General features: G+C 35.2%; 1 protein-coding gene and 1 long non-coding RNA gene across 2 annotated transcripts; one reads left to right on the top strand and one right to left on the bottom strand.

Annotated features, from left to right (window-relative positions):
• LOC145641892 (uncharacterized) lies at positions 1 to 26,949 on the top strand. The gene is made up of 7 exons (XM_081692918.1): positions 1 to 707; positions 21,977 to 22,570; positions 23,028 to 23,542; positions 24,378 to 24,899; positions 26,040 to 26,144; positions 26,383 to 26,511; positions 26,655 to 26,949. The coding sequence occupies exons 1-7, from the start codon at positions 449 to 451 to the stop codon at positions 26,727 to 26,729; spliced, it is 2,199 nt and encodes a 732-aa protein (XP_081549044.1). The 5' UTR covers positions 1 to 448; the 3' UTR covers positions 26,730 to 26,949.
• LOC145641893 (uncharacterized) lies at positions 1,992 to 2,908 on the bottom strand. The gene is made up of 2 exons (XR_014115584.1): positions 2,654 to 2,908; positions 1,992 to 2,193 (listed from the first exon to the last, which is right to left on the bottom strand). It is a non-coding gene; the product is annotated as an uncharacterized LOC145641893 (long non-coding RNA).
• Positions 26,950 to 27,758: the final 809 nt, after the last annotated feature.

Genomic DNA, 27,758 nt, shown 5'->3' with positions numbered 1-27,758 from the left:
AGGAAACTTTACGACACTTTTCAACTCTTTACCTAAAATTATTTGTAACTCAAAATATAACACTTAGAATAAATGGGAGAAAGTATATTAAAAGTATATTTCTGACTTATTGTCTTAGTAATCTTTTTTTTTTTTTTTTTTTTTTTTGAGGAAACTTAGTAGTCTTATTTAGTTTTACGGAGTATTTTATAAACATGTAGAAATTTTTTATCCTCGATTTCGCATTACGAGTCTAGTTGTATTACACTATTACTTATAAGGCCACATGGGCACATGGGAGTACGGTATAAGACCACCTTTTTTTTGTTTTTTTTATATAGGGCCGTTATCATTTTATTATTCAAAAAAAATAGAAGTTTGCACCTTTAAAACGAAAATTGATTGAGAAAAAACGTATACTGTGTACATACAATCTTATAATTTTAGAAACTAAAAATGAAATAAGAGAATGGATAAGCAGAGTGTTGACTTTAATGGGCTATACTTGGCCATTGAAAAGCACAATGAAGAAAGTGCAATGGAGATAATTTCGATGAATATGGAGTCGCTTTGCAACATGATAGATGATAACGGAAGTAGCCCACTTTTCCTCGCGGTCCAAAAAGGTTGCAATAAGGTTGCTGAGATGATATTACTGTCCTCTTGCACTTGTAGTCTTAGTGGGAAAGATGGTTCTACACCCCTTCATTATGCACCAAATTCTTCAGGTTGGTTTGTATATCTTCGGTTTCTTGAATTTATTTATTTATTTATTTTTTTCCTATTCTAATGCATCGTGCTTCATTATAAGAGATCTTGAAATTGTGTTTTAAAAAAAATGTCAATTTACATACACCATTCTGAACTTCGTCATTTCTTTATGTAACAAATTAAATATAATCATGTCAGTATTTATCAGAATGTTAGAATCATCTAGTTCCAATGTATAATTTTCAAATATTAACTTTTTATAGTTTACATACTTAATGGTACTTGTCAATCAATTGGTACAGAAAGTATTGAGTTGAGCATTAGTTACTCAAAATATTGATACTTGCCGCGATTGAGTGTACTGTATGTAATGGTTTTAGTAGTAGCCATTGCCCATTGGTTTAAAAAAATATCCCACTTGCCTTATCTTATATTAAGTCAACATGGAGACCATCACTATCAACGATGACTACAACCTCGCACGAGTCGCACCTACCCCTTTCCATTAGCTGTCAAGATATAAAATAAATCAACAACCATCGTTTTGAATTCAATTAGTTTTCATAAATATGCAATGTATACAAAGTGATATGAATGGAAAAACAAAATAAAAAAAAATTTCTCCATTAAAAAAAATAGTACGGAATATATATAGACTAAGGGGAAGGGGCACGGTAACTAATCAATGAAATGGAGAGAATAAATTTAAAGATAAAGGATTTGTATTAAATATTATTGGTTTCCCCAATTATTGCTATTGTGGATACATATAATATTTGTATTAATTTATAACCAAAAAAAGGGGTGCAATTAAATAATATTCCACATACAAGGGATTGACTATAAAAATATTAACTACTTTCAAATTGGTCTTAAGATTTTGCATAAAAAAAAAAAAAAAAAAAAAAAAAACAAAGAACAAATTAATTCATTTATCAAAAGGCACACGTCATCTACAAATGAAATCTAAATCAAGTCAATCAAAAAGAGAAAAGGAAACAAAAATTTTTAGAGAGAGAAAGAGCGTGTGGGTACTTCATGCGCGTGAGCTTGAGCGCCATGGCTAGGGATGGCAATGGGTCGGATCTGGACCCGGTCTGGATGGACCCGGATCCAGATCCGTTTTTCAACCTTGGATCCATATCCGCCCCGGATCCGTCGGGTCCATAAAATGAGGACCCAGATCCAGATCCGACGGATCCAACGGATCCGGGTCCAAATCCGGGTCCGAAACGGGTCTTGCACGTTTTGCCTAATGTTTTCAAACAAATGTAATAAAAATGCATTTCAACCAAGTTCAATGCATAAATTAGAGTTATACAACTAAAAATACAGTGTAACACACATATAGTCTTTGAAAAAAAAAATCCTAACATAAAAAAAAGTACGATGTTACAAATGACCAAACAAACAAAAAAAATAACAATGATGTATCCGATTTGAGCATCCAATATCCATATTCCGAAAGGACTAATCTTCATCACTAATAATATCATCAACATCCTAAAACAAAGAAACAAAACAAAAGAAAGAAAAGAATTAGTAATTGGCAAAAACTAAACTCACAGTTGGACCTTACAAATAAATCAAACAAATACACAAATATTACATAAATTACACATATTGCAAGCATAAATACATACAAATATACAATTAAACAAACAAGATGGTAGCAAAAACATGTACAAATAACAAGTAAAAATAATCCCACGAATTTGCAGCAAACCCACCAAAAATACCCATCAAATCAAATGCACCCACCAAATCCACGAAATAAACCCACGAAATCAAATAAACCCACAAAATTGCTAAAACTAAACCCATCAAATCAAGTGCATGCAAACTTGAACAGAAACATCAAAGATAATATGAACTACTACCTTAATTTATTTGTTCATAAAAAGTAAACAAAAAAAAAAAAAAAAAAACTAAAAGATAAGGGAGTACGGGTTGTACGACTTACAGATCTGGACGAGGTCTTTGATGCCGTTTTTTTTGCCGGCGATATGACTGGGAGTCCGGTGGTCGGTGGACATTATAGAGTAGGCTGAGTAGTGGTAGTGGATAATGGAAACTAGAGAGAGAAAGTTAGGGTTTGTAAATAGTTTTGATTTTTGTTTCTGAATTGATATGGGCCGAAAGTTGTGAGACTTGTGAGTTTTGTATTAAAATTTTTATTATTTTTAAAAAAATTAAAATTTTAAAACGGATCCACGGATCCGGGTCCCGGTCTGGAAGTTAGACCCGGACCCAGATCCGTTTTTTCAAGCAGGACCCGGATCCGACCCGGATCCGTCGGGTCCAAAATTTGAGGACCCAGATCCGTGAAAAACGGATCTGGATCCACGGATCCGGGTCGGGTCCAGATCCACTGCCATCCCTAGCCATGGCAGTGGGCACACGAGCTCAATCTTCTTCGGAAATTGAGCGAAATCAACAGAAAGCTACACAATAAACAAGGAAAAAGAAGAATTCGAAAGGCAATTCGAGGAATTTGGAGGCAGAAATGGAAGAACCAAATGTTGAAGATTTTCTTCAGGAGCAAATCTTCACTCTAGAAGCATCAATGGCGGAATTGCAAAAGCAATTTGAAGTAAGAAGGAACTTCTCTGATTGGATGAGTGCTATTAAGTCTGGTTTGAAGACAAACCCAGGTATTATTCATGATTTTAAAACCTATGTTTTGACCCCAAAATTTGTTCGTTCAATTCAATTCGATGCAATACCTGTGAATTTGCATGATGAATTACAGTCTGATGGTATGCCAGATTTGTCTGTGAAAGAATGTGTTCATATTGATTTGGATGATATACAAGATGAGATTGAGTACTGGAATTCGGTAATTGTTTGTTATGTCCACTAAGATCTGTCTAAAATATGATTGGAAACCTGTGCTTTGCTCTAAGTGCAAGTTTCTGGGTTACAATGCTGATGGTTGCAGGGAAAATATGTAGGAGAAAGGGGTGATAAAGAGGAAAGTGTGGGTTCCTAAGGTTTTTAAGCAGCCTGAACCTGTGCAAAAGATACGTAGAATGTTTGTGTGAAGGAGGGTCGGAAAGAAAAGGATAAGGAAAGGGGCTTTCAGATGTCTGCAAAGTCAAAGAAATGGACCCCACAAGTTGTTATTGAGGTGGAGGTTAGGAACTCCTTTGCTGCATGCTCTTCAAGATGAGGGAGGGATTCTGAATGAGAGAAGGGAGCAAGTTGTTCATGTTGTAGGGGAAGGAATATCCCCAGGGCAACATGGATAGAATCTTAGCTTGGAATGTGAGAGGGGCAACAAAACCAGTAAGCATGTGATGATTAAAAAAGTCATTCAGACTTATAATTGTTGTTTAGTTGGACTCTTGGAAACTAAGGTTAAGTCTCCTAATATGGGAAACTTAGCTTATACCTTGGTATTTTTTATGGATGGTGTTTCTCTTGTAATAATAGTATGTATCCTAATGGTAGAATTGTTGTAGGGTGGAAACCTAGGGAGTTTGATCTGATTATTGTCATGTGCACTAGCTAGTTAATGCATTGTCAGGTTAGGATTAAGAACATGGATATTAGGTTTGCTATGACCTTTGTCTATGGGTTTTATTCTGCAGCTGAAAGAGTTGGGTTGTGGGAGGATGTTAACAATTTGCATTCAATTGTTAAGGGACCTTGGCTTGTCCTAGGGGATTTCAATTGTGTCCTAGAGACAGATGAAAGAATTGGTGCTCCTGTAAGAGTTAGAGAAATGCAAGATTTTCGAGAATGTGTTTTATATTGTCAGTTGCAGGATATAAAATACATTGGGAACTTTTTCACTTGGAATAATAAGGAAGATGGTTCTAGGAAAGTGTTCTCAAAGATTGATAGAGGCCTGGTGAATCAAGATTGGGTATCAAGTTTTCAGCACTATGAGATGGTCTTTTTTAATGAGGGGGAGTTTAATCACTGCCCTGGAGTTGCCCCAGTTTATCCCGAGGCTGATAATCATAAGAAAACCTTAAGATATTTTAACATGTGGAGTAAGGCTCCTAATTTTGAGCAGGTAGTTCGACAGGCCTGGAACATTCAAGTTCAAGGAAGAAGAATGTATAGAGTGGTACCGAAGTTGAAAAATGTTAAAAAAGCTTTGATTAGCATGAATAGGAATGGGGTTCAGAATGTAGAAGTGAAAGTTAGAGAAGCTACCGAGGCTCTAGGGGTGGCTCAAACTCAACTATGTGCTTGTCCTGCTAATTTGTATACTATTGAGGCTGAATCTCGGGCCAACAAAGAATTTGGGATAGCTCAAGATAGTTATCTGTCTTATTTGAGACTGAAAGCTAAAGCTACCTAAATTTTGCAAGGGGACAGAATATTGCTATTTTCACGGAGCTTTAAAGAAAAGGCAGCTTCAGAATAGAACTTATTCTATTTAGAACATGAATGGTGTATGGACTGAAGAGGTGCTAAATGCTTTCTTGGATTTTTATAAGAATCTTTTGGGGAATGCAGTTAACAGTAGAACTCAGGTAAATGCAGCTATTGTTAGGAAAGGTCAGATTCTTTCCCAGGAAATGAGTGAGAGTCTCATAGTTCCTTTTACTAAGGATGAGGTTAAGAAAGTTCTATTTGATATAAATGGGGATAAAGCACCAGGGCCTGATGTATTTGGTAGTTTTTACTTTAAGGATTCCTAGGGTATTGTTGGGGAAGAGTTGTGTGAAGCAGTGATGGATTTCTTTCACTCGCATAGAATGCTAAGAGAAATCAATAACACTTCAATTACTCTGATTCCTAAGAGAAAGTTTCCAGCCACTTTTGCTGACTTCAGGCCAATTTCATGCTGTAATGTAGTGTATAAATGTGTCTCAATAGTGTTGTGTGAAATATTGAGGTGTGTGCTACCTCATGTTATTGCTGAGAATCAGAGTGCTTTTGTGCACAGCAGATTCATTATTCATAATATAATGGTCTGTCAGGATTTGGTCAGAAATTATAGTAGATCAAATGCTACTCCCGGGTGTCTAATTAAGATAGACCTGAAGAAAGGATATGATACGTTGGAGTGGGACTTCATTGAGAAAATGTTGGCAGCTTTGAATTTCCCATGGAAATTTATCGAGCTAATAGTGATCTGTGTTAAAACACCTAAGTTTTCTCTCATGATTATTGGCTCTTTACATGGGTTTTTTGCTTCTAAAAGAGGTTTGAGGCAGGGTGATCCCTTATCTCCTCTCTTGTTTGTACTTTGTATTGAATATGTTTTTAGGATATTAAAGGTGGTAAGTAAAATTAAAAGGTTTAGGTTCCACCCTAGGTGCAGAGCTATAGGTTTGACCCGTGTTTGTTTTGCTGATTACCTTAACTGTGTTGCTAGGGTGTGGTGAGATCTGTTAGAAGTTGAATGAAAGGTTTTGAGGTGTTTTCTAGGGCTACAAGTTAGTCTTGAGAAGACATCTGTCTATTGCACAAGAATGGCTAATGGAAATGTGTAGGAAATTATGGATATTACTGGTTTTAGTAGAGGGAGGATGCCAAGCTTTTTATGTACTTAGGCGTGCCCATTTGTTTTAAGAAGAGTTCTACAACTGAGTGTGAGAATTTGGTGGAGAAAATATGCACAAGAATCAGAATATGGAGTAGCTAAAACTTATCTTTAGCTGCAAGACTCACCTTGGTTAATTCAGTGCTCATGAGCATCCAAGTATAATTGCGCTCAGATCCTGATTTTGCCCAAAGCTGTACTGGGAAGAATTAATAGTATTTACAGGGATTTCTTATGGTATGGGGAGGTCTGCAATAAACCAGAGAGTATAGCTTGGGATCGAATTTGTTATAAGAAGAAGTATGGAGGTCTGGGTATTATAAATGCTGAAATATGGAATGTAGCTGCTCTAGGAAAACATGCTTGGGCCTTAGCTTAGAATAAGGAGAATTTATGGGTGAAATGGGTAAATACAGTTTATCTAAAAGGGCAGGATTGGTTAACTTATCAACCAAAAGCAAACTTTAGTTGGTACTGGAAGCAAATTTGTGCTGTAAAGGATAAACAGAGAAGTGTAATGGAGCCTGCTAGAATTTGGCAGGGTGATTAAAAAATCAGTAAACTATATGAGCTTCTAATGGTAGAACAATAGAGATGCGGATGGGATAAGTTTGTTTGGGAGAGGAAAGGCATACCTAAACATCAAATTGTAGCATGGATGGCTATTCAGAACAGGATGAAGACTAGAGATAGATTACATGGATTTGTGCAGGATAGCTCATGCCTGCTTTGTGGTCATACAATGAAGAGTCATAGTCATTTATTTTTTTTACTGTAAGTTCAGTAGGGACTTATGGGCTGAAAGTAGACAATGGATTGGATTTGGACCTCAAACAATTCATCTCAGGACTTTCTGCAAAAGCATAAGTGTTGTTTCAAAGAATACTACAAGAAGGGGGGGTTGAATTGTAGTATGAGAGATTAACCAAACTTTTTGCGGAATTAAAATTAAGTTAGCTAAAGGAACTGAAAGATTAACTAAAGGAACTAAAGAATGCAAGAGAGATTTTACGTGGAAAACTCCTTGGCCCTAACAAGGAGAAAAACCACGACCACTTGGGATTTTGGGAAAAGAATCTTCACTATAATAGGGCAAATGAACCTATTACAAGCTAACAACTCAAACTCAAGTTCCTCTACGAACTTGAGACCCTAAGGAACAAGTCACCCAACTTGTTACTCTTCTTTTCTCTTTCTCTCTTCTCACTTCTCTTTATCTTCTCTTTCTCACTTCTCTTTCTCATACACAAACGTTCACTCGAACTTCCCCATTCCCCAAATTATAACTCAAAAGACAAACAAACTCTAGTATAAGAACATTAAGAACACTCTAATGAACTTGTGTGGAATTGACACTTGACTCGATTTGAAGCTTGAAAACTTATGTGAGCAAGGGTGAGTTTTTCCAACAGAAATCAATGGCTATTTATAGATCAACAAATGCTTTGGAAAATTCTCTTTGTGCAGCAACACCATTACGCCACTACTCATACCCACTAAGAAGATCATGTTCCTAGAATTAAGGAACCATGAACTCCTCAATGTGCAAAACCATGACTGACATAGAACATGGGAGAGTAAGCCGTAAGTTTTGGAAAACATGGTGATTTTATTTTTTCAGAAGATATTTTCGAAAATAAGAAAATAAAATAAAATCTTTTTGCACAAGATATTTTCGGAATTCAGAATAAAATAAAATCCCTTTCAAAAGATAAACGTTTTAGAAAGCAACCGTTTTCCTAAAAACTAGCATGCACAATTTTATCTTTTTAGACCAATTCCACACAGATTTTTCAAGTGCCATTTAATATCTTATACTTACATAAATCCTAAAATATAAAAATATATTTAGTCTTCATGTTCTCTGATGAAGCTTCTACTCCGAGGCTTCTGTTCCTTGGGAGGAACTTCTCTTCTCTAATGAGGCTTCTTCTCTGAAGCTTCTGTTCCCGGAGGAAACCTTCTCTTCTCCAGTCTTCATTTCTGAAGTGCCAGTTCCTGTGAGGGAACTCTTCAATATGGATAGCTCTGCTTCTGGCCTTCTTGTTCCTCATGGTATTTTTGCAAGACACTTCATTCTCCTAGTCTTTGTAACTGAGTACACACTTAAACAATCAAGCACTTATTAGTTTGTAAGTAAGTGAGGTTGTGTCATCATCAAAATCATTAAGTCCAACAATATTCCCCCTTTTTGATGATGACATACAAACCAAACTTACTTACAAGGAAACATAGATAATCCATTTTATTTCTAAAGAAAGGAAATGCAAAAACAAAATACAATGCATAATGGAAACTAATGTTTAAGGAAATAAAAACAATGCATAAATAAATAACTTAAGGAAAAACTTAAAAACTTGAAAAAACTTGTATATACATTATACCTGCTTGTAGAGATTAGGCAGCTTGGGAAGATTTTGAACAGAGACCATAGAATGATTAAGTTTCCTTGATAGTTTGCATCCTTTTCCCCCTTTTGGCATTATAAAAAACTAACAAACATATGTATAATATACCATAACACAGCACCAACTAGTGGTTTGGTGTTAAGACAAGAAGCATGCATAGAAAGAAAACATTCACAAAGCATATAGGCAAAAGAAACATAGATTATAAACATCCATAACCGATTTAAAACATCGGCCAAATGTACCAAATTTGCAAGTTTGCCAAAAGAAATTAAAAAGTGCCCAAAATATTACATACCAAATTAAGAATTGTTCCCAAAAGCAGATAAAATAAAATTTTCATCAACAAAGAAAAGCTGCAAGGTAGGATAGGTTAGGAAGCAGTGCTCTGGTCATCATCAACAGAAGATCCTCCAGCTTCTTGCTGATTTGAGACACTATGTCCTTCACAATGGACTGTCTCTCCTGTTCTGAGCGCTTGAACAGTTCCTTTACATCAGCATCTAGAGTGAGCACACTCTTCTTCAGTTCCTCCATCTTCACCTTTTAATCCTCTTGTTCCTTTAGCATCTTTAGGAGCATATCCTTCATCTCCTTGACATCCTCGCTGGGAACCTTAGGTGGGGAACTGAATGCTGCAAAACCTGTTCCAGCAGATGCATGCTTGCCCGAAATAGGAGAGCTTGTGACTTTCTGCAATTCCTCTTGCACCCCAGTCATGTCAATGCAAATGGGTGCAGAGGTCTCCTTTTTCTTCATCAGCCTCAAGCTCTTCCTTTTCTTCCTTCCCCCTGTCTCAATGACCTCTTCCACCTGCTTTTCCTCTTCCTCCTCTTGCTCCTGAATTTCCTGAACAACTCCCTCAACCATAGCAGCAATCCTTTCATCTTCCCCCTCAGATGGTGCACTCACTTCCCTAGGTCTAGTCTCCTTTTCCTCCTGTACTGTTTCAAAACACCCATATACAATCCTCAACTTATGGTTTTCAAGGAATATAGGTTGTATGTACTCAGTGTTTTTGAGAGGCAGGGGTTCAACATTAGTCAAGGAGATACCAAAGCTTTCAAATACATAGGTGAGTAAGTTTCCATATCCCACCTTCCATTCCTTAGGAACATAGTGGGAAAGGTGTTGGATCATGATGGAGGGAAAGTTTATTTGGATTTTTTTGGCTAGGCAATAGATGAGGATAGAGTCAAGCTTGTTGGCGCTGTCTCTCTTTTGGGTGCGAGGGATAATATCATTAAAAACAAATTTTAGCAGAATTTTGTCAAGAGGGGTTAGGTCATTGTGATTTATGTAGGTTTCCTCCGGGTCTCTACCTAGGAACTCTACTATTTCATCAATATTTTCATCAGGAAGAGGGTTCCTTATCACATTACTCTTAAAATACAAGTCATATCCAGTATTAGGAACATCAAAAAACTCAGCCAAGTACATCGCATCAAACTCAATTTCTTTTTCATACACACAGCAACGAATAACACCTTTAGAATATTTGAAACTTTTGCAAAAATCCCTCATAGCATCAACATACATACTCCGATTAAAGCATTCACTCAACAAATTCACCCAATTTTGAGCCTCAATCAAATCAAGCAGTTCATACAATTTAACAGACTTACACCAAGGAAGATTAATGGCCAAACCTGTCACAAAGTGATCACTTATCTTCTCTTGCCTTTTCATGGCTGCTGGCTTGTCCCGGTAATTGACCCCTAGTTCCGGAGCGCTTTCTTCTTCTTCTTGCATGTCGTCGGACTTCCTTTTTCGAGAAGACTGGGATTCGGTAGTTGAATCCACTTTTGGAGGCTCTTGGTCATCAATGGGGTTAATTTCCGGTGGGATTTCCATGGTGATTTCTGGAATTGGGTTTGTGTTTAGGTCGGCTTCAATTTGGGTTTTTGGAGAGGTAGACATCGGAGAGTAATTTTGATCGGAGTGATGAGAGAGAAGATAATTTTTGTGTGGTGTAAATTTGTGTGAGGCTGACATCTTTTATGGTGGAGGTAAATTGGTGAAGTGAGGTGTCGCTTGGGAGGTGAAGTGAATTTAGTTGATTTGACACTCATATTTATTGCTTAGGGAAACGCAAACCGTGTTTCAAGAGAGTAGTATAAGTGGGCTACTTTTTGAACAAAAGATAATGATGAAATTAGATGCATTCATCCGATTATTTGTGTTTAGATAAAAAGAATTTGGAATTTTAAAAGATAGATAAACACAAAAATTTTATCTTATGAATATTATCAGTAGAGATCACTTGCAAATACAACTTGATACACGGAACAAATCAACAAGGCTCATGCAACCAATTTTGGACTTTCCATATTCTATGACTCTCAAATTTACATGCCTTTAGTAAATATTACTCCTGCTCACAACCTGTCTTAACTATGTAATTAAACATATAACACTTGTGCACAGTATACAACAGATTAAGCATGTCAGTTTGAGCTTCATACCTGAGGGAACTTGATGCATTTTTCTCAGTATAACTTAATCATCCCAAGTTCCATTCTCATCTTCTCATGCCTTTCTCTATTCAAGGGTTTTGTTAATATATCTGCAATTTGATTGTCAGTTTGGCAGAAATCTAATTTAATCAAACCCTTTTCAACATTATCCTTAAGGAAATGATGCCTTATATGAATCTGCTTAACTCTTGAATGATGGATTGGATCTTTAGATATGCAAATTGCACTAGTGTTATCACAGTAGATAGTAATGCAATTAAATTTAATACCAAAGTCACGTAATTGTTGTTTAATCCAAAGGACTTGAGAGCAACAAGCAGCTGCTGCTACATACTCAGCCTCTGCAGTAAAAAATGCAACAGTATTTTGTTTCTTAGAACCCCAAGAAACTAGACAATAGCCAAGGAACTGAACCATACCTGAGGTGTTTTTCCTATTGACTAGGTCACCTGCATAGTCAGCATCTATGAATCCTCTAAGCATAAAGTCATCACTTCTAGGATAGAACAGACACAGGTCATCTGTTCCTTTGAGGTATCTCAAAATTCTCTTATTAGCCGTTAGATGTGATTCTTTAGGGTTAGATTGAAATCTAGCACACAATCAAACACTAAAAGAAATGTCAGGCCTACTGGATGTTAGATATAGCAATGAACCAATCATACCTCTGTAAGTGGTTTGATCCACACTTGTTCCTTGTGGATCCTCATCAAGTCTTGTTGTTGTTCCCATAGGTGTATGATTTGTCTTGGCATTCTCCATGTTGTACTTCTTCAGAAGTTCCTTGACATACTTTTGTTGGTGAATCATTATTCCTTCAGCTGTTTGCTTTATTTGAAGTCCAAGGAAGAAATTTAATTCACCCATCATGCTCATCTCAAATTCACCACCCATTAGCTCAGCAAAATACTTGCATAAACCATTATTAGTAGCACTAAATATAATACCATCTACATAGATCTGTACAACTAACAAATCAGTTCCTCGAGATTTAAGAAAAAGAGTTTTGTCTACTTTTCCTCTTTTGAAATCATTTTTCAGCAGGAACTTTGAAAGCCTTTCATACCAGGCTCTTGGAGCTTGTTTAAGCCCGTAGAGAGCTTTATCAAGCTTAAAAACATGATTTAGAAATTTAGGATTTTCGAAACCTGGAGGTTGTTCAACAAACACCTCCTCATTTAAGAAACCATTAAGAAAAGCACATTTCACATCCATTTGATAGAGTTTGAAACCTATAAAAGAAGCAAAAGCTACTAGGATTCTAATAGCTTCTAATCTAGCTACAGGAGCAAAGGTTTCATCGAAATCAATACCTTCCTGTTGGTTGTAGCCCTTCACAACCAATCTAACCTTGTTCCTTACAATGGTGCCATGTTCATCAAGCTTGTTCCTGAACACCCATTTGAGCCCAATACCTTTCTTTCCCTTAGGCTTTGGCTCAAGGTGCCAGACTTTGTTCCTTTCAAACTCATTGAGTTCCTCTTGCATAGCCACTATCCAATCAGCATCTCCAAAGGCTTCTTGATGATTTCTTGGCTCTAGGATGGACAGAAAAGCATGGAATGCACATTAGTTCCTCATTTGTGATCTTGTTTGCATTCCTTTTCCTATATCACTGATTATGAGATCAGTTGGATGGGAACCTTGATACTTGAATGGCCTGGGTTGAAATTCCCTTGTTGGAACTCCAATTTGAGGAGCTTCTGGTTCTGTTCCTCCTACTTCTTCTGCTTGTTCCTCATTTACCTGTTCATCGGGTTGAGGAACCTCTCCATTTTCTTGATGATCCTCTTCTGGAGTAGGCTGCTTTTCCTTGGTTTGCTTCTGAGTCTCTTCTTCATCCCTGTCTCTTATCAATCCAATTTCAAAATCATTATCTTCTTCTTGTTCCTGTACACTCACAAATTGGTTAACTTCATCAAAGATTATATGAATGCTTTCCTCAACACACATTGAGCTTTTATTGTAGACTCTATAAGCTTTGCTATCAGAGGCATATCCTAGAAATATAGCCTCTTCACTTCTTTCATCAAATTTCCCTAGCTAGGTTTTTCTTACCATTATTATGTACAAAGTACTTACAACCAAAGGCTCTAAGATGAGATATGTTTGGCTTCCTTCCCCTGAATAGTTCATAGGGAGTCTTGTTGATGATACTTCTGATTGTTACCCTGTTAAGGATGTAACATGCTGAATTCACGGCTTCAGCCCAGAAGTTCCTTGGCAATCCACTTGCAATCAGCATCGTTCTAGCCATTTCCTCAAGAGTTCGATTCTTCCTTTCTACAACTCCATTTTGTTGGGGAGTCCTTGGAGCTGAGAAGTTATGATTCATGCCATTTTCCCTGCAAAACTCATCGAATCTTGAGTTCTCAAATTCAGTTCCGTGATCTGATCTGAGATGGACTATGGAGTGACCACTGATTTTCTGTATTTTCTTGGCAAAAGCAACAAACTCATTAAAAGTTTCATCTTTACTAGCAAGAAAAATAACCCAAGTGAATCTGGAATAATCATCAACAATAACCAAAACATATTTCTTGCCACTTCTGCTTTAAATTCTCATGGGACCACACAAATCCATATGGATTAATTCCAAAGGCTTTGTAGTGCTTACCATTTTCTTCAATTTAAAAGATGAGCGAACATGCTTGCCTTTCACACATGCATCACAAACTTTGTTCTGTAGGAACTTGATAATAGGAAGTCCTACAACTAAGTTCCTTGACCTCAACTTGTCCAGTAATGAAAAGCTAACATGTCCAAAATTTTTATGCCATAGCAGGGGATCATCTTCAACAACACTCAGACATGTAAGGTTGTTCCTTGGGATTAAGTTGAGGTCAACTGTATAAGTGTTCCCTCTTCTTGTTCCTTCTAGAACAACCTTTCCTGACTTGTTGTTGATGATGTTGCAAGAATCAGAAGTAAAACTTACAGAGTTTCCTTTATCACAAAATTGTGATATACTGAGCAAATTGTGCATTAAGCCCTCGACCAGGAACACATTATCAATGGAATGAGATTTAGATCTTCCAATTTTGCCTTTTCCAATGATCTCGCCCTTCTTATTATCCCCAAAGGTTATTGTTCCTCCAGGGTAGTCTTCTAGTGAGAGGAATTTTGATTTATCACCTGTCATATGCTTTGAACAACCGCTGTTGAGGTACCACGAGTTGTTCCCCCTCACTAGGACCTGCAAGAAAACTAAGCATTAGGATCAGGAACCCAGGTTTCCTTGGGTTCCTTAGACGTGGATGCAATATCAGTTTTCTTGACCCACACTTTTTTTACATTTCTTTTATCAGCTTCTTCTCTTATCCTACACTGTCCATAGAGACGTCCAGTCTTACCACAAAAAGTACATACCTTCATGCTAGGAAGCTCAACATATTTCTTTTGCTTACCTTTCCTCTTGGTCATATAACCAAGGCCTTCAGTTCTTTTTCCTTGAGCTTCAGCTATCCACTTAGGTATGACTTTTGGTTCAATACTTCTATCCTTTCTAGCATTCAGTTCCGATTCAAGTTGATCCTTTTGGGTTTTTAAAGTAGAAAGCTCATTTTTCAAATTTTCAAAATCAACATTGAATTTAAGCAACTGATCGCTTGAGGAACTGCTAGAACTGATATCAGAATTCATGAGCTTATACTGAGTTAGTTCAACATTTAGAAGAATACTTTCATTCTTAATTCTATCAGCTACCTCAGTTATGCGTTTGTATTTAAAATCAAGTTCTCTTAGTTTGCTTTGAGACTTGGCATAGGCTGTTTCCAACCAAGCACCATGTTCTTTGCAAACCTTAAGAGCTTTTTAACATTTATTCAACTTAACATATGTATCTCTAAAGAATTTTTCTTCTTCTAGACATATATCTATTAAGACATCTTTAGAGAGAGCTTTAAGCTGTTTAGGATCAAGAAATACCTGTTTCTGGAGTTCCTCAAGGTAAGCCTTTTCATCATCTGATTTGGCCATCAAACAAAGATTGGACGTCTCCTCTTCTGGTTGGTCATCATCTTCTTCTTCACTCTCTGAGTCTCCCTAGGCTGCTATCATGGCCTTCCTCATGTCTAACTTTTGATAGTTTGCTTTGCTCAATTTTTCTCTTCCCTGTTCCTTAGCCTTTCCTTTCCCTTTATCATTTTCCCAAAGGGGACAGTCTCTGATAAAGTGATATGGAGATCAACATTTGTGGCAGCTGTAGTCAGGCTTTGGATTTGAGGTCTTTTTCCCGAAGTTCCTTGAGGTTCGGCCTTTCTTGAACATCTTTTTGAATCTTCGCACAATTAGGGCAGCCTCATCCTCGTCCACTTCTGAGTCTTCCTCCTCATCAGCCTTAAGAGCCAATCCCTTGTTCCTCATGGGTTCATTGTTGACTCCAAGGTGTAGCTCATGAGTCATGAGAGAATCTACTAGTAGTTCAATATTGAACTTGGTAAAGTCCTTCGTTTCCTGAAGGGCTGTCACCTTAGCTCTCCACCTCTCATCTTGTGGAAGACTTCTAAGAACCTTCCTAACCTGCTCATCTATAGGAATCTGTCTACCAAGGGAAACCAACTCATTTATAATGTTAGTAAAGCGGGTTAGCATCTCTTGAATGGTTTCCTTAGGCTGCATTTCAAATCTTTCATACTTAGACATAAGTAGATCGATTTTTGAGCGTTTAACCTCATTAGTTCCTTCATGAGTAATCTGCAGCAAATCCCAGATTTCCTTAGCGTTCTTGCACCCTATAACATGACTGTGTTCGTGAGGTCCAAGTCCACAGTGGAGCAATTTCACAGCCATAGCATTTATTTCCATTTTATCAAAGTCCTCTTTTTCATATTCAGACATAGGCTTAGGGATTACCTCGTTCTGAGCATTTGTTTTGGTGACTTCAAAATCACCAACCTCGATGACCCTCCAGACTTGGTAGTTCTCTGCCTTGATAAAGATCTCCATGCGGTTCTTCCAGTAGGTATAGAACTTTTCGTTGAACATAGGAGGCCTCTGAGTTGAGTATCCTTCCTCGAGCTTCTCATGAGTATTCATTTTCTCCAAGACCTTCTTTCTTCAGGGTTTCCTGATTTTCCTAGAAGTTAGGCTCTGATACCAATTGTTGTTTCAAAGAATACTACAAGAAGGGGGGGTTGAATTGTAGTATGAGAGATTAGCCAAACTTTTTGCGGAATTAAAATTAAGTTAGCTAAAGGAACTGAAAGATTAACTAAAGGAACTAAAGAATGCAAGAGAGATTTTACGTGGAAAACTCCTTGGCCCTAACAAGGAGAAAAACCACGAACACTTGGGATTTTGGGAAAAGAATCTTCACTATAATAGGGCAAATGAACCTATTACAAGCTAAGGACTCAAACTCAAGTTCCTCTACGAACTTGAGACCTTGAGGAACAAGTCACCCAACTTGTTACTCTTCTTTTCTCTTTCTCTCTTCTCACTTCTCTTTATCTTCTCTTTCTCACTTCTCTTTCTCATACACAAACGTTCACTCGAACTTCCCCATTCCCCAAATTATAACTCAAAAGACAAACAAACTCTAGTATAAGAACATTAAGAACACTCTAATGAACTTGTGTGGAATTGACACTTGACTCGATTTGAAGCTTGAAAACTTGTGTGAGCAAGGGTGAGTTTTTCCAACAGAAATCAATGGCTATTTATAGATCAACAAATGCTTTGGAAAATTCTCTTTGTGAAGCAACACCATTACGCCACTACTCATACCCACTAAGAAGATCATGTTCCTAGAATTAAGGAACCATGAACTCCTCAATGTGCAAAACCATGACTGACATAGAACATGGGAGAGTAAGCCGTAAGTTTTGGAAAACGTGGTGATTTTATTTTTTCAGAAGATATTTTCGAAAATAAGAAAATAAAATAAAATCTTTTTGTACAAGATATTTTCGGAATTCAGAATAAAATAAAATCCCTTTCAAAAGATAAACGTTTTAGAAAGCAACCGTTTTCCTAAAAACTAGCATGCACAATTTTATCTGTTTAGACCAATTCCACACAGATTTTTCGAGTGCCATTTAATATCTTATACTTACATAAATCCTAAAATATAAAAATATATTTAGTCTTCATGTTCTCTGATGAAGCTTCTACTCCGAGGCTTCTGTTCCTTGGGAGGAACTTCTCTTCTCTAATGAGGCTTCTTCTCTGAAGCTTCTGTTCCCGGAGGAAACCTTCTCTTCTCCAGTCTTCATTTCTGAAGTGCCAGTTCCTGTGAGGGAACTCTTCAATATGGATAGCTCTGCTTCTGGCCTTCTTGTTCCTCATGGTATTTTTACAAGACACTTCATTCTCCTAGTCTTTGTAACTGAGTACACACTTAAACAATCAAGCACTTATTAGTTTGTAAGTAAGTGAGGTTGTGTCATCATCAAAATCATTAATTCCAACAATAAGAATAATCCAGAGTAGTTTCCAGAGGAGTGTACTGTACACCTGTATTTTAGTTGTTGTGTATCACACTTGGAGGGCTAGAAACACAACTCTTTTGGATAGGAAGGTGCCTTAGGTTCCTATAGTTGCCTAGGGGATCAGACTTGAGAATAAGTGTAGATTACAAGGGGTGGGTATACCAAAGAATACAGTACAGCAGAATTTGTGGATTGAGAATTTGGTTTTGTAATTAGTGTGTGGTATAGTTGTTTTTTAGGCTCTTTTGCCTATGTAGGTTCTCCTTTTGGGAGATTGTTGTAAATCCTTTTTTGATGATAAATAAATTTTTCTGCCTACTGATAACAGAATAAAAAAAAAATCTAAATCAACAAATACATAAAATTGAATTAAATAAGGGTTTTCTTCATCAAAGCAACAACTGTGAATAGATCTTGCAGTGTGGTACAGTTCTTAAACACATTGCTGGAATATACAACCTTTTCACAGAGAAGTACTAATGATTTGTTGTAGTTGTAAGAGTTATTTATTTTCTTCTAATTAATTTGAACGTCTTTGAATATTTAACAACTGCTACGATTCAGGACAACTCTTTACCAACAAACTAATAATAGGGCAAAAAGATGATTACCTTTTTAATAAACCCTAGCATAAAATAAAAATCCTAAACAAGAACAAATAACTAACAAAAACTAACAATTCCACTATATAAGGAGACACTCCACCATAGAGAGACGAACGAACATCTACACAACTTGTGTAGATTTATAGAAATCTAACTTGCAAAACTAAAGAATAATAAAGGAAAAAAGGGTCGAAAATAGTCTATTTTTCAAAAAATTAGACTAATTTCGTCATACACGGACAAAAGCATTAAAAAAAACCCTAAAAGAGAGGAAAAGAGGAGGAGCGTTAGGTTTTTTCTATTCGTATCCATTTTGGTCTATTTAAAATTTTTTGACAATAAGGAATTAACACCTACATTTTTTATTTTTGAAATTTAATTACCACCTACATTTTTCCAAAACACTAAAACTTCTCACCACTTTGATCAACACCTCAAAGAAGACGTCATCTTTGTTATTTCCTTCGTTTTCTTACTTTGTTACTCGATTTTCACATCTCACTTCTTCCACTTCCATGTAAATTGAGGCATTAAAAACCATAATTTTTAAAGATTCAAAGAAAGACTAGGGGATGTCAATAGGGTGGGTCAAGTAGGTGACTCGCCCCAAGTGGGCGGGAATGGGTCTTGGTTTGGCGGGTGGTAGGGCGGGAATGGGGATAAAAATCATACTCCCATAGGTGATGGGGCAAGGGTGGCTTTTATGTTGTACCCGCGCCTTCCCCGCCCCACTTCGTACCTGGCTCATCCCCACCTCAACCCACATCTATATATTTTTATAAACAAAATTATAGACTTTTATACCATTTTATAAAAAAATGATGTAAAAGAAAATAGATAAAATAATTTTTAATACACTAATATTATAACTAAAAAAGTATATAATATTAACAATTTTTTTTCGTAATTTATATTAATTATGTTGGATAGTGAATTGGAAGGTGGGGATTAGGAGGGTCTTAGGTTGAAATTAAGTGGGGTTGAATATCCAAGTGGGGGGTGAAGCGGGGATGGTTTTGGAATTGCACCTGCCGGAGCGGGGATGGGGATGGGAAGGCTAACATTCGCCCTGCCCCATTGACATCCCTAGCAAGAACAATGAATTTTGAAACCATAATTTTTTATTTTACCAATTTGATTTTAGTAATTTTGCAAAATTTAAAAGGAGATGAAGAAGAAAGACCGAGTATATATCGAAAGAGGAAGGAAGGAAAAAAGGAAAATGAGGGGAAGACCGTTTGTGGGCCCCACCATGACATCAACTTTCAAAGTGGTTAAAAGTTTAATCATTTTCATAAAATGTAGGTAGTAAATTTCAATTAAAAAAAAAAAGGAAATTTTGCAAAAAACAACCTTTTAAATCTTGTTTTTTTTTTTTTTTGCATATAACCACCTTTTAAAAAAAAAGTTGCAAAAAATCACCAATTTTAAAAATTTTGTTGCAAATTTATCAATTATTTCACATTGAATTGGTGGTAAGTTGCAACAAAATTTTAAAATTGGTGGTTATTTGCAACATTTTTTTTAAAAGGTGGTTAAATGCAAAAAACAAGATTTGAAAGATGATTTTTTGCAAAATTTCCTAAAAAAAATGTAGGTGGTAATTCCTAAAAAAGGAATAATTGTAGGTAGTAGTTGTCAAAATATCCTAATCTAATTTGGATAACATCTTTTAATACTTTACTCCCATTACTCCACAATATCTACATTTTGTACACATTATATGATTATTTTGTGGATTTTTTTGTGACAAACTACATCACACATTTGATATTGTGTGAGAAACGACCTTTTATCAATAAATAAATATTACCAAATATAAGAAACTAACTTATAAATTACCAATACTACAGTTCTCTAGCAAGAAGAGTACCCTCTAGGGTTTTTTAGGGTTTCCCCTTGGGAGGATATTTTTAGCATCAATTGCTAGATTTTAATCTATTTTTTTAAAAAAAATTTCCTTCACTATTCTCCTTTTTTCTCTCTCTTTCTCTTTCTCTTTCTCTTTCATCTCTTTTCATTTGATTTCAATTGTAATTTTTTGTAAGGGCTTCCACCAGAGTTTTTACTGGTGGTAAACCCTATACATTTTTTTTAAATTGCTTTCAATAAATGGATCCCATCGTTATGATGGTGTTTATTCAATTAGGCTTATTTTCTTTGTTTATTCAATTCGTCTGCTAAAGATTGAACATTTAGAGTTTCATCATCTTCAAAAGTATCTATAAGGTCATATGAGTTTTTTAACCCAAACAACTACTCATCCGTGGATCTCTAGCCAGATTAGTGCTAACTCACAAATTGTATTATTTCGGATGAAGTTTTTTTATTATTTAAGGCGATGGTTGATTATTGAATTTGCGATATAACTAGTTCTAAGGTGATTTGTACTTGTGTTGGAATTTTAGATTTCCTAGAAATTTTTTGTAAGTGCCTTTTGGTTATCTTTCATCAATGAAATCCTTTTTACTCTTGTCAAATTACTTATACAATACCAAATGTTATTAGCAGCTAGCTAACCTTTGTCAAATTTTCATCTCTTTTCACATGAATTTTAATTACCTATTTTCACTAATCTTCGACTCTCCTTTTCAAACAGACCCCTTCACTTATAACCCTCCAATCCTCTTCGAACTTCCTTGTAATCGTGGTTCTCTAACAACAGTGACGAATCTAGGATTTCCGAGCCTGTGAGTCACCCTAAATTATTGATTCAACGCCACAGATGCTTACTTCACTGCCTAAGAGCCTCTCTTACATAATAAGGTGATTCCTATCCAACAACGTTTTCCAATTCGCCTAATGATAGGCCCGCCCTTGGGTGACGGAGGAGACCCAAGCCCTAAATTAAGTCCAAATTCATAAAATCTTCCGCTCGATTAACCATCACTTCTAAAATAAACACTAATTAGGGAAAATTATAAATCCTACACTAACTCCTCATGGTACCCAAATTCAATAAAAAAATCTCGATTAATTTCAACAAAATAGCATGTAAAATCTCTTACCATTTTAGGTGAAAACCAAAATTCGATACAAACTTTAATTTTATTTCCATCAATCAAGAATGACCCAAAAATACCAAATTAAGGCCAATTAAGAAATCTTCTACAAATTCTCTAACATCACAAACAAAAGTGAGTCAATTAGTTGCTAAGATCATTTAATTTTTTTTGTTGCTTAGAGAACCACAAAAGCGGTTTATGAGAATCGATACACCTAATACGAGAGGAAAGCTCCAACCACCTAATCTATCCCTTGCTCCCCTTGCTCTCACAGCAAATTCTAAGATCATGTGGATATTGGCATATTATTTTTTTTAAGTGTTAGGCTATTCTAGTTATTCCGTTTGCTATTTCATGGGTCTTTGTATATTGTTTCATTCTCTCATCACTTAAGTAGTTATACTCTTATGTTTGCAACCTTCTTAATTCTCTAGTTTTAGTTTAACAAGATGGGTAAATACAAATTGATGTCTGAGATACACAAAATTTATATATCACATGATAATTTTGTAAATAAATCAACAACTATTTTATTAAAAGTGGGTCCTATAGTGATGATGATTGAATAAAGTTGTTGATTTATTTACCAAAATATCATGTGATAAACAAATTTTGTTTAAAGTGGGTCTCATAATGATGATGACTGAATAAAGTTGTTGATTTATTTACCAAAATGTCATATGATAAACAAATTTTGTTTATCCAAGAAATTAACTGAGGCTCCTTCTAACAAAATGAATCACATTAAAATTGGGTCGTCCTTGAAAACTATCGTTATATATAAATGCGTATAAAAAATACATAGTAGTACTATAAGTCTATAACATATAATCACAACGTATTTTTTAATGCAGAAAATGTATTAAGATTGCTGCTAGAGAAGCATCCAAACTTGATGGACGTCGTGGATGTTAAAGGTTACAATATGCTTCATCAATGGGCCGAATTGAATGAAGTGTGGCCTTTCAATTTTCTTCTAAAAGGGGATTTTTCGGCTGCCAAGACCAAAGTCTTCATAGAATTAATCAAGATGAAGACAGAGAAGCATCTGAATGATACTCCGCTACACACTGCAGCAAGAACTCATAAGAATACTGAAATTACGAAAGTGATTTTAAATGGATACAAACAAGAACAAGAAAAAGAACAAGAAATTAGAGAAGTAGATACCACTCCTCCATGGAAAATAGGGAATAAGTATGATCATACGCCTTTGCATGTTGCTATATATGAACAACAAAATGAAGAAGTTGCGTTATATTACTTAAATCTCGATTCGACATTATGTCAAGCTTATAGCGATACTGGAGAGAGCCCTCTGTTTGCTGCTGTTGGTGATGGATGTGCAGAAGTTGTTGAATTCATTTTGAGTACTCAAGAAGTTAGTTTCAGCATGTTGCGTAAAAATAAGGGAAATACAGTGCTTCATAACGTACGTCGATTGCCAGGTAATTCAACACTTTCTACATACCTTTTAAATTGCTAATAATTCAACATTGATGTACCTATGACATGTGTTTTAGATTGGTATGACGAAGTATTATTAGAAATATGAGATTTTAGATAATAAGAAAATTTATCGTTTAGATTGAAAGAGATTTAGCTAAAACATTGGTGAGAAAAGTAACAAATATACTAACGTCTTAATTAAAATAATTACTAATCTCCCTTTATTTGTCTTTCTTGATTTCATTTCCTTTGCTGATGTGCAATCCAAACACCCCTTTTAAGTACACCAGTTCATTGATATTTATTGTTTGCATCTGTAGCTACAAGTCTCTATCTTGCTACAATCACTAAAGTTGCTATAAATTATCTTTATACTACAGAGTATATAATATTTAATATGTAGCAATACAACTTTGTCTACAACTGAGTTAACATCTTTATTTATTTCGAAAAAAGAGAATACTGGAAGAAAGTTGCTTGAGAGATGTTGGTGGATGATCAACTTGCCTGATGACGAGGGAAAAACTGCCCTTGATAAAGCCAAAGAAGAAAACAAAACATGGCTTATAAATTTGTTGTTAAAACCTTCTTTGATACGACATAAAGTACCCTTCGATTGGGTTAAAACGTGTGAGAATGATGAGACGACATGGGCTGTACTAGCCTTCATTGATAATTGTCAAGATCTACAGGAGGTAATCAAAGAACAAAGAGACACTCCTCTATACCATATTAAATTGCAAACTTATGAAGAGTACTTGAACTTGTTGAAGAAGCCATCCATTGCAGAACTGAAGAATGCAATTGATTTTGAGGGTGCAACGCCTTTGCATCGAGCACTACAAAGAGAGGACATGCTTTTGGCTAAGGCACTACTCATAGATAGTGATGTAAACTGTTACATACCAGACTATGGGGGTATAACTGCCATGTCTTTGCTTGCTAAACTTTGCAAAAAAGATAAAGAATGGGTATGCTCTTACAAACTTCAAGTTTTATGCTCATTATGTCCTGATATTTTTTTATATTTAAAGCACACGATATTTATTAATTATTAAAGTCCATCATAATTATGTAACACTAATATAAAGGAAAGTATAAATGAAATTGTTTCATATTCTGTGACTCTTATGCGAAATTTGTTTGTAAGTGTTGAATGGAGAGAAACAGATGATGATGCATGTGATGAGGAGAGAGATAGAAAGAAATGATTACTCAAAAAGAAAAGAAAACATTTATTTGTTGCACATAATGTGTAACAGTCATTTTTGGTATATGTTGCACATAATATAAAACAGATTGGAGGTAGTAATTTTAGGTTTAACTGATGTAAATGTAGCTTAGAAATAATGTTGAATGATTGATATAAAGCTAAGATTAGTGAGTGTTTAAAAAGGAGAAAGTACTTGAGAACAAAGAGATTATTTAAAAGAATTGTTAGGAAGGGTGATATATAAGTACATAGATTTTAATTTGGTAGACTATATAAGAAAATTGGAAGACTAAATGGTACAAACAAAAATGGTGTGACAAGTAGAAATTTTAATACAGAGTACTCATAACAACTATCCCTTATTACTATTTCCCTTAATTTTAAGAGCTACATTTGAAAAGCTATAAAAGGTTGTAGTCTAATGACTTTTCCTTTGGTAGTAATTGAGATACGCCAAATGGGAGGAAAGGATTATTTTTAAAACTTCTGTAATATTTTATATCCAATTCCCTTTCTCATTTTATCTTAGCCCATGATGAGCATCTTCCCATGTAATAAAATTAACAAACTAACATGTTTACATGTAGGTAAAGATGTGCATTCAAATCGAAGTAAATCCACACTTTAAAGCTGCATACATCCGGCCAAGGACAAATTTGGATCAAATGCGAACCACACTTACTGTTGTCGCAGCTCTATTAGCAACAATTACATTTGCAGCTGGATTTACACTACCTGGTGGACTAAACAGTGAGAGCGGCAAAGCCATTCTAGCAACAAATCCAACATTTCTAGTATTTTTACTAGCAGATGCATACGCCATGTGCATGTCCATGCTGGTCTTGTTTTGCTTGATATGGTCTATGGTTTCGGATCGTGATATGTCAATTTTACTGGTTGATCGCAGTGTGTATATACTCATGCAAGCCCTTTACGGCACAATGGTGGCCTTTATGACCGGTATCTACACCGTGGTAGCGCATAACTCATTGTGGGCAGGCATAATAATTTTGGTCATGTGCACTTTCATTGTTATTTCTGCGAATAAGACCGTTTTGCATATAGTGTTATCCAAGCTAGTCCCTGCAGCAAATCTAGACCAATGGCTTGAGAAGGTAATGCAAGTAATTTTTGTATTAACTACGATGTTCTGTTTTTCTTAATTTACGTCATATAATACTTTTTGCTGTCACCTGTGTTTATAAGTCTTAATCATTTTAATTACTGATACATTATCTTCTATAAACCTGTTAAGATCTAATTATTTTTTTTAAAAAAAAATTGTACACTTCATATTTCATATTCCTTTAGAAGCTAGCAAAAGAAAATGTTCTAGTGGTACTCATATGTAGACTTAGTTATTGAATAGGGTACCTCAATGAAAATAGGGTTGGATCAAGTTTATAGGACCTTAATAAACAGGTTGGGGCTTTAATAAACATGTCCCTTATTGGATAGGGTCAAAATAGGGATAAAATGTTTGTCCAATTTAATGTATACAAAAATTAGCTATTGTAACAATAATAAGTATGTACTCTCTTCGTGTTTTTTTTAAGTGTTATAATTTGACCGGAACATATTTTAATGCAATTTAATTGACTTAAATAAAATAAGATGTAAGTGGGGTAGTCAGAGTATTAAAAAATTATAAAAGAAAGATAATGGCGTTAATAGTTTATTGAAAAGTAATTAATGTGAGAGGTAAGATATAATAAAAAAAAAGTACTAGTGGGTTTGGGTGAAGACTATGGGAGGAGAGAGAGATTTAATATTTTACTGTAACTTTTTGCCAAAAAAAGGAAGTGTTAACACTTATTAAAGCGTGTTCGGATTTGGTAAGTGTAACACTTGTTAAAACACGGACGGAGTAATTATTTATGCCATTAATTTAGTTTTTGAGTAAAGGAGAATGATATTCATTCCTTAGTTAACAATGAAAATAAGAATTTAAATCAAACAAACATTTACAACATGTGACTGTCATGCACTCCTGACTCAAAGTAAAATAAGGGAAATATATACAACTATAATCAATATATGCTTAGAATTACAAGTATCATCAACCTTAAATAAAAGATGGTAGTCATTTTGAGATGCTCTGAAACATAGTTCATACGAGTATCCCGTTATTCTTTACATTCCATAAATTGAAATATAAATTTGTTATAACCAAATTAAAAAAAAAAACCATGTCTTCAAATTAATTACTTGTGATGCTAGTTTAAAAGACTAAAAACATTGAACCTATGTTTCAGGAAAAATCACCTCATCGTAAAAATCATATCTCATTGGCAGAGCAAGAAAACTCAACCAACGCCAGGATACAAGATCTGGATGAACAGAATCCATTGCTTCAAGAGGTAATAAAATCACTTCTACTCCATAGATTATATGGCTTCATGTGCAATTTATGTGCCAGCTTTTTTTTTTTTTTTTTTTTTAAATCAGGTTCGTTTAAGAAAAAAAAATAAAAAATTATAAGGTAGTTTGTGACAAAATTTGTGTTTGACCGACAATATAACTTAAATGTGGTGTGGAAGTATTTAATTATTGCTTGATTAATTAATAATTTAATTAGCTCTTAAATTCTTGTACTAGCAAAATGCATCAACAACGAAGGGAACAAGTAACAAGCTGCTTTACAATTTTACTTCATTTGCGAGAAAGAAAAATGCAATTTCTAGAAAATATGGAGATGAGGAACCTAAATTACGAATTCTTGAAGAGGTAAATATTGTTCTAGGGTAAAAAATTATTGAGCTAAAGGTAGTTAAATTATTATCATTACTAATGGAAAATATCATCCTAAATATGATTGGTGATAGTTGTGATCATTCTTCGTAATTTGACTTTTTGTTATTTTGTATCAGGGGCAAGCATCTAATCCCGGAAATGTTGGCGCTAAAACAGTTGAATCATGCTGCAAAGTTATTTCTCTAGGATAAAAAGTTATATTCTATAGTTAATCAAAAGAAGAAAGATATACCTCTAGTCTTCTATAAAAATTTCACAAAGTTTTATATGTGGCTGATCACACCATATGGCCAGTCAATATAGGGGTTACTTCATTAGAGTAATATATAAGAATAAAGAGATAGAGAATGATTTTGATAATTTGTATTAACAAGTAAGAAACTTTTAAATAGGTGTACAAAGGGAAGAACAACCTAGGGTTAATATTTTACAAAATATTTAGTCTCCTTAATTACAACAGAATAAATATCAACAATAATTACATAACTATATTAGAATATTTACGTTGTACAAAGGATATACATTAACATAGCGTAAAAGACTAAGTCAAGCCTAATTTATCGCTATACTCCCCTGCAAGATGGACTCTCGTGGAGATAGGCCAATCTTGTGAAATAAATCAGAGAAATGTGTCTTGGCAATAGGGTTGATGAGAGCATCTGTTAGTTTATCATAGCCAGAGATGTTTTGTACACGTAGAGTGCTTTGTTGAAATGTTCGCGGACAAAATGAAAGGCTAGAGCAAGGTGCTTCATTCTTGAGTGAAAAACAAGATTTGTAGAGTAGTGAGTAGTTATCAAATTGTCACAATAGATGTTGGATTTGAGCTCAAGTCTTACATTTAGTTCAAACAGGAGTGATTGTAACCAATTTATTTCATCGATTATTAATGTTACTACTCGAAATTCAGCCTTATTTAAGGACCGAGCTAAACCTTGTTGCTTCTTCAAGCTCCAAGACAAAGTGTTGTGGCCAAGGTACACAATATAACCTATGGTGGATAAATACGTGTCTTTGTCATCAGCCCAGTCTGTATCACAAAATGCATGTAATCACAAGGGTAAGTTACGATGCAATGTATTACCATAGTGTGATGTGCGGCATGTGCCCTTCAAATATCTGAGTAGACATGTTAGAGAAGCCAAATGCAGGTTAGTGGGTCTGTGCATAAATTAGGACAACTTATTCACAGGAAAGGTAGCATTAAATCTTGTTAAGGA

Source organism: Chenopodium album, chromosome 8, assembly GCF_948465745.1.
Source record: "Chenopodium album chromosome 8, dcCheAlbu1.1, whole genome shotgun sequence".
Classification (NCBI taxonomy): Eukaryota; Viridiplantae; Streptophyta; class Magnoliopsida; order Caryophyllales; family Amaranthaceae; genus Chenopodium; species Chenopodium album.
Note: the sequence above shows the minus strand (reverse complement) of the source record. Positions and strands in the feature narration are given on the sequence as shown.

Bases quoted from the DNA above. Each gene is read 5' to 3' on its own strand.
- LOC145641892 (XM_081692918.1), top strand. From the start codon at position 449: ATGGATAAGCAGAGTGTTGACTTTAATGGGCTATACTTGGCCATTGAA. The intron at 22,571-23,027 runs GTAATTCAACAC...TTTCGAAAAAAG, and splicing joins TAACGTACGTCGATTGCCAG to AGAATACTGGAAGAAAGTTG. The intron at 26,512-26,654 runs GTAAATATTGTT...ATTTTGTATCAG, and splicing joins AATTACGAATTCTTGAAGAG to GGGCAAGCATCTAATCCCGG.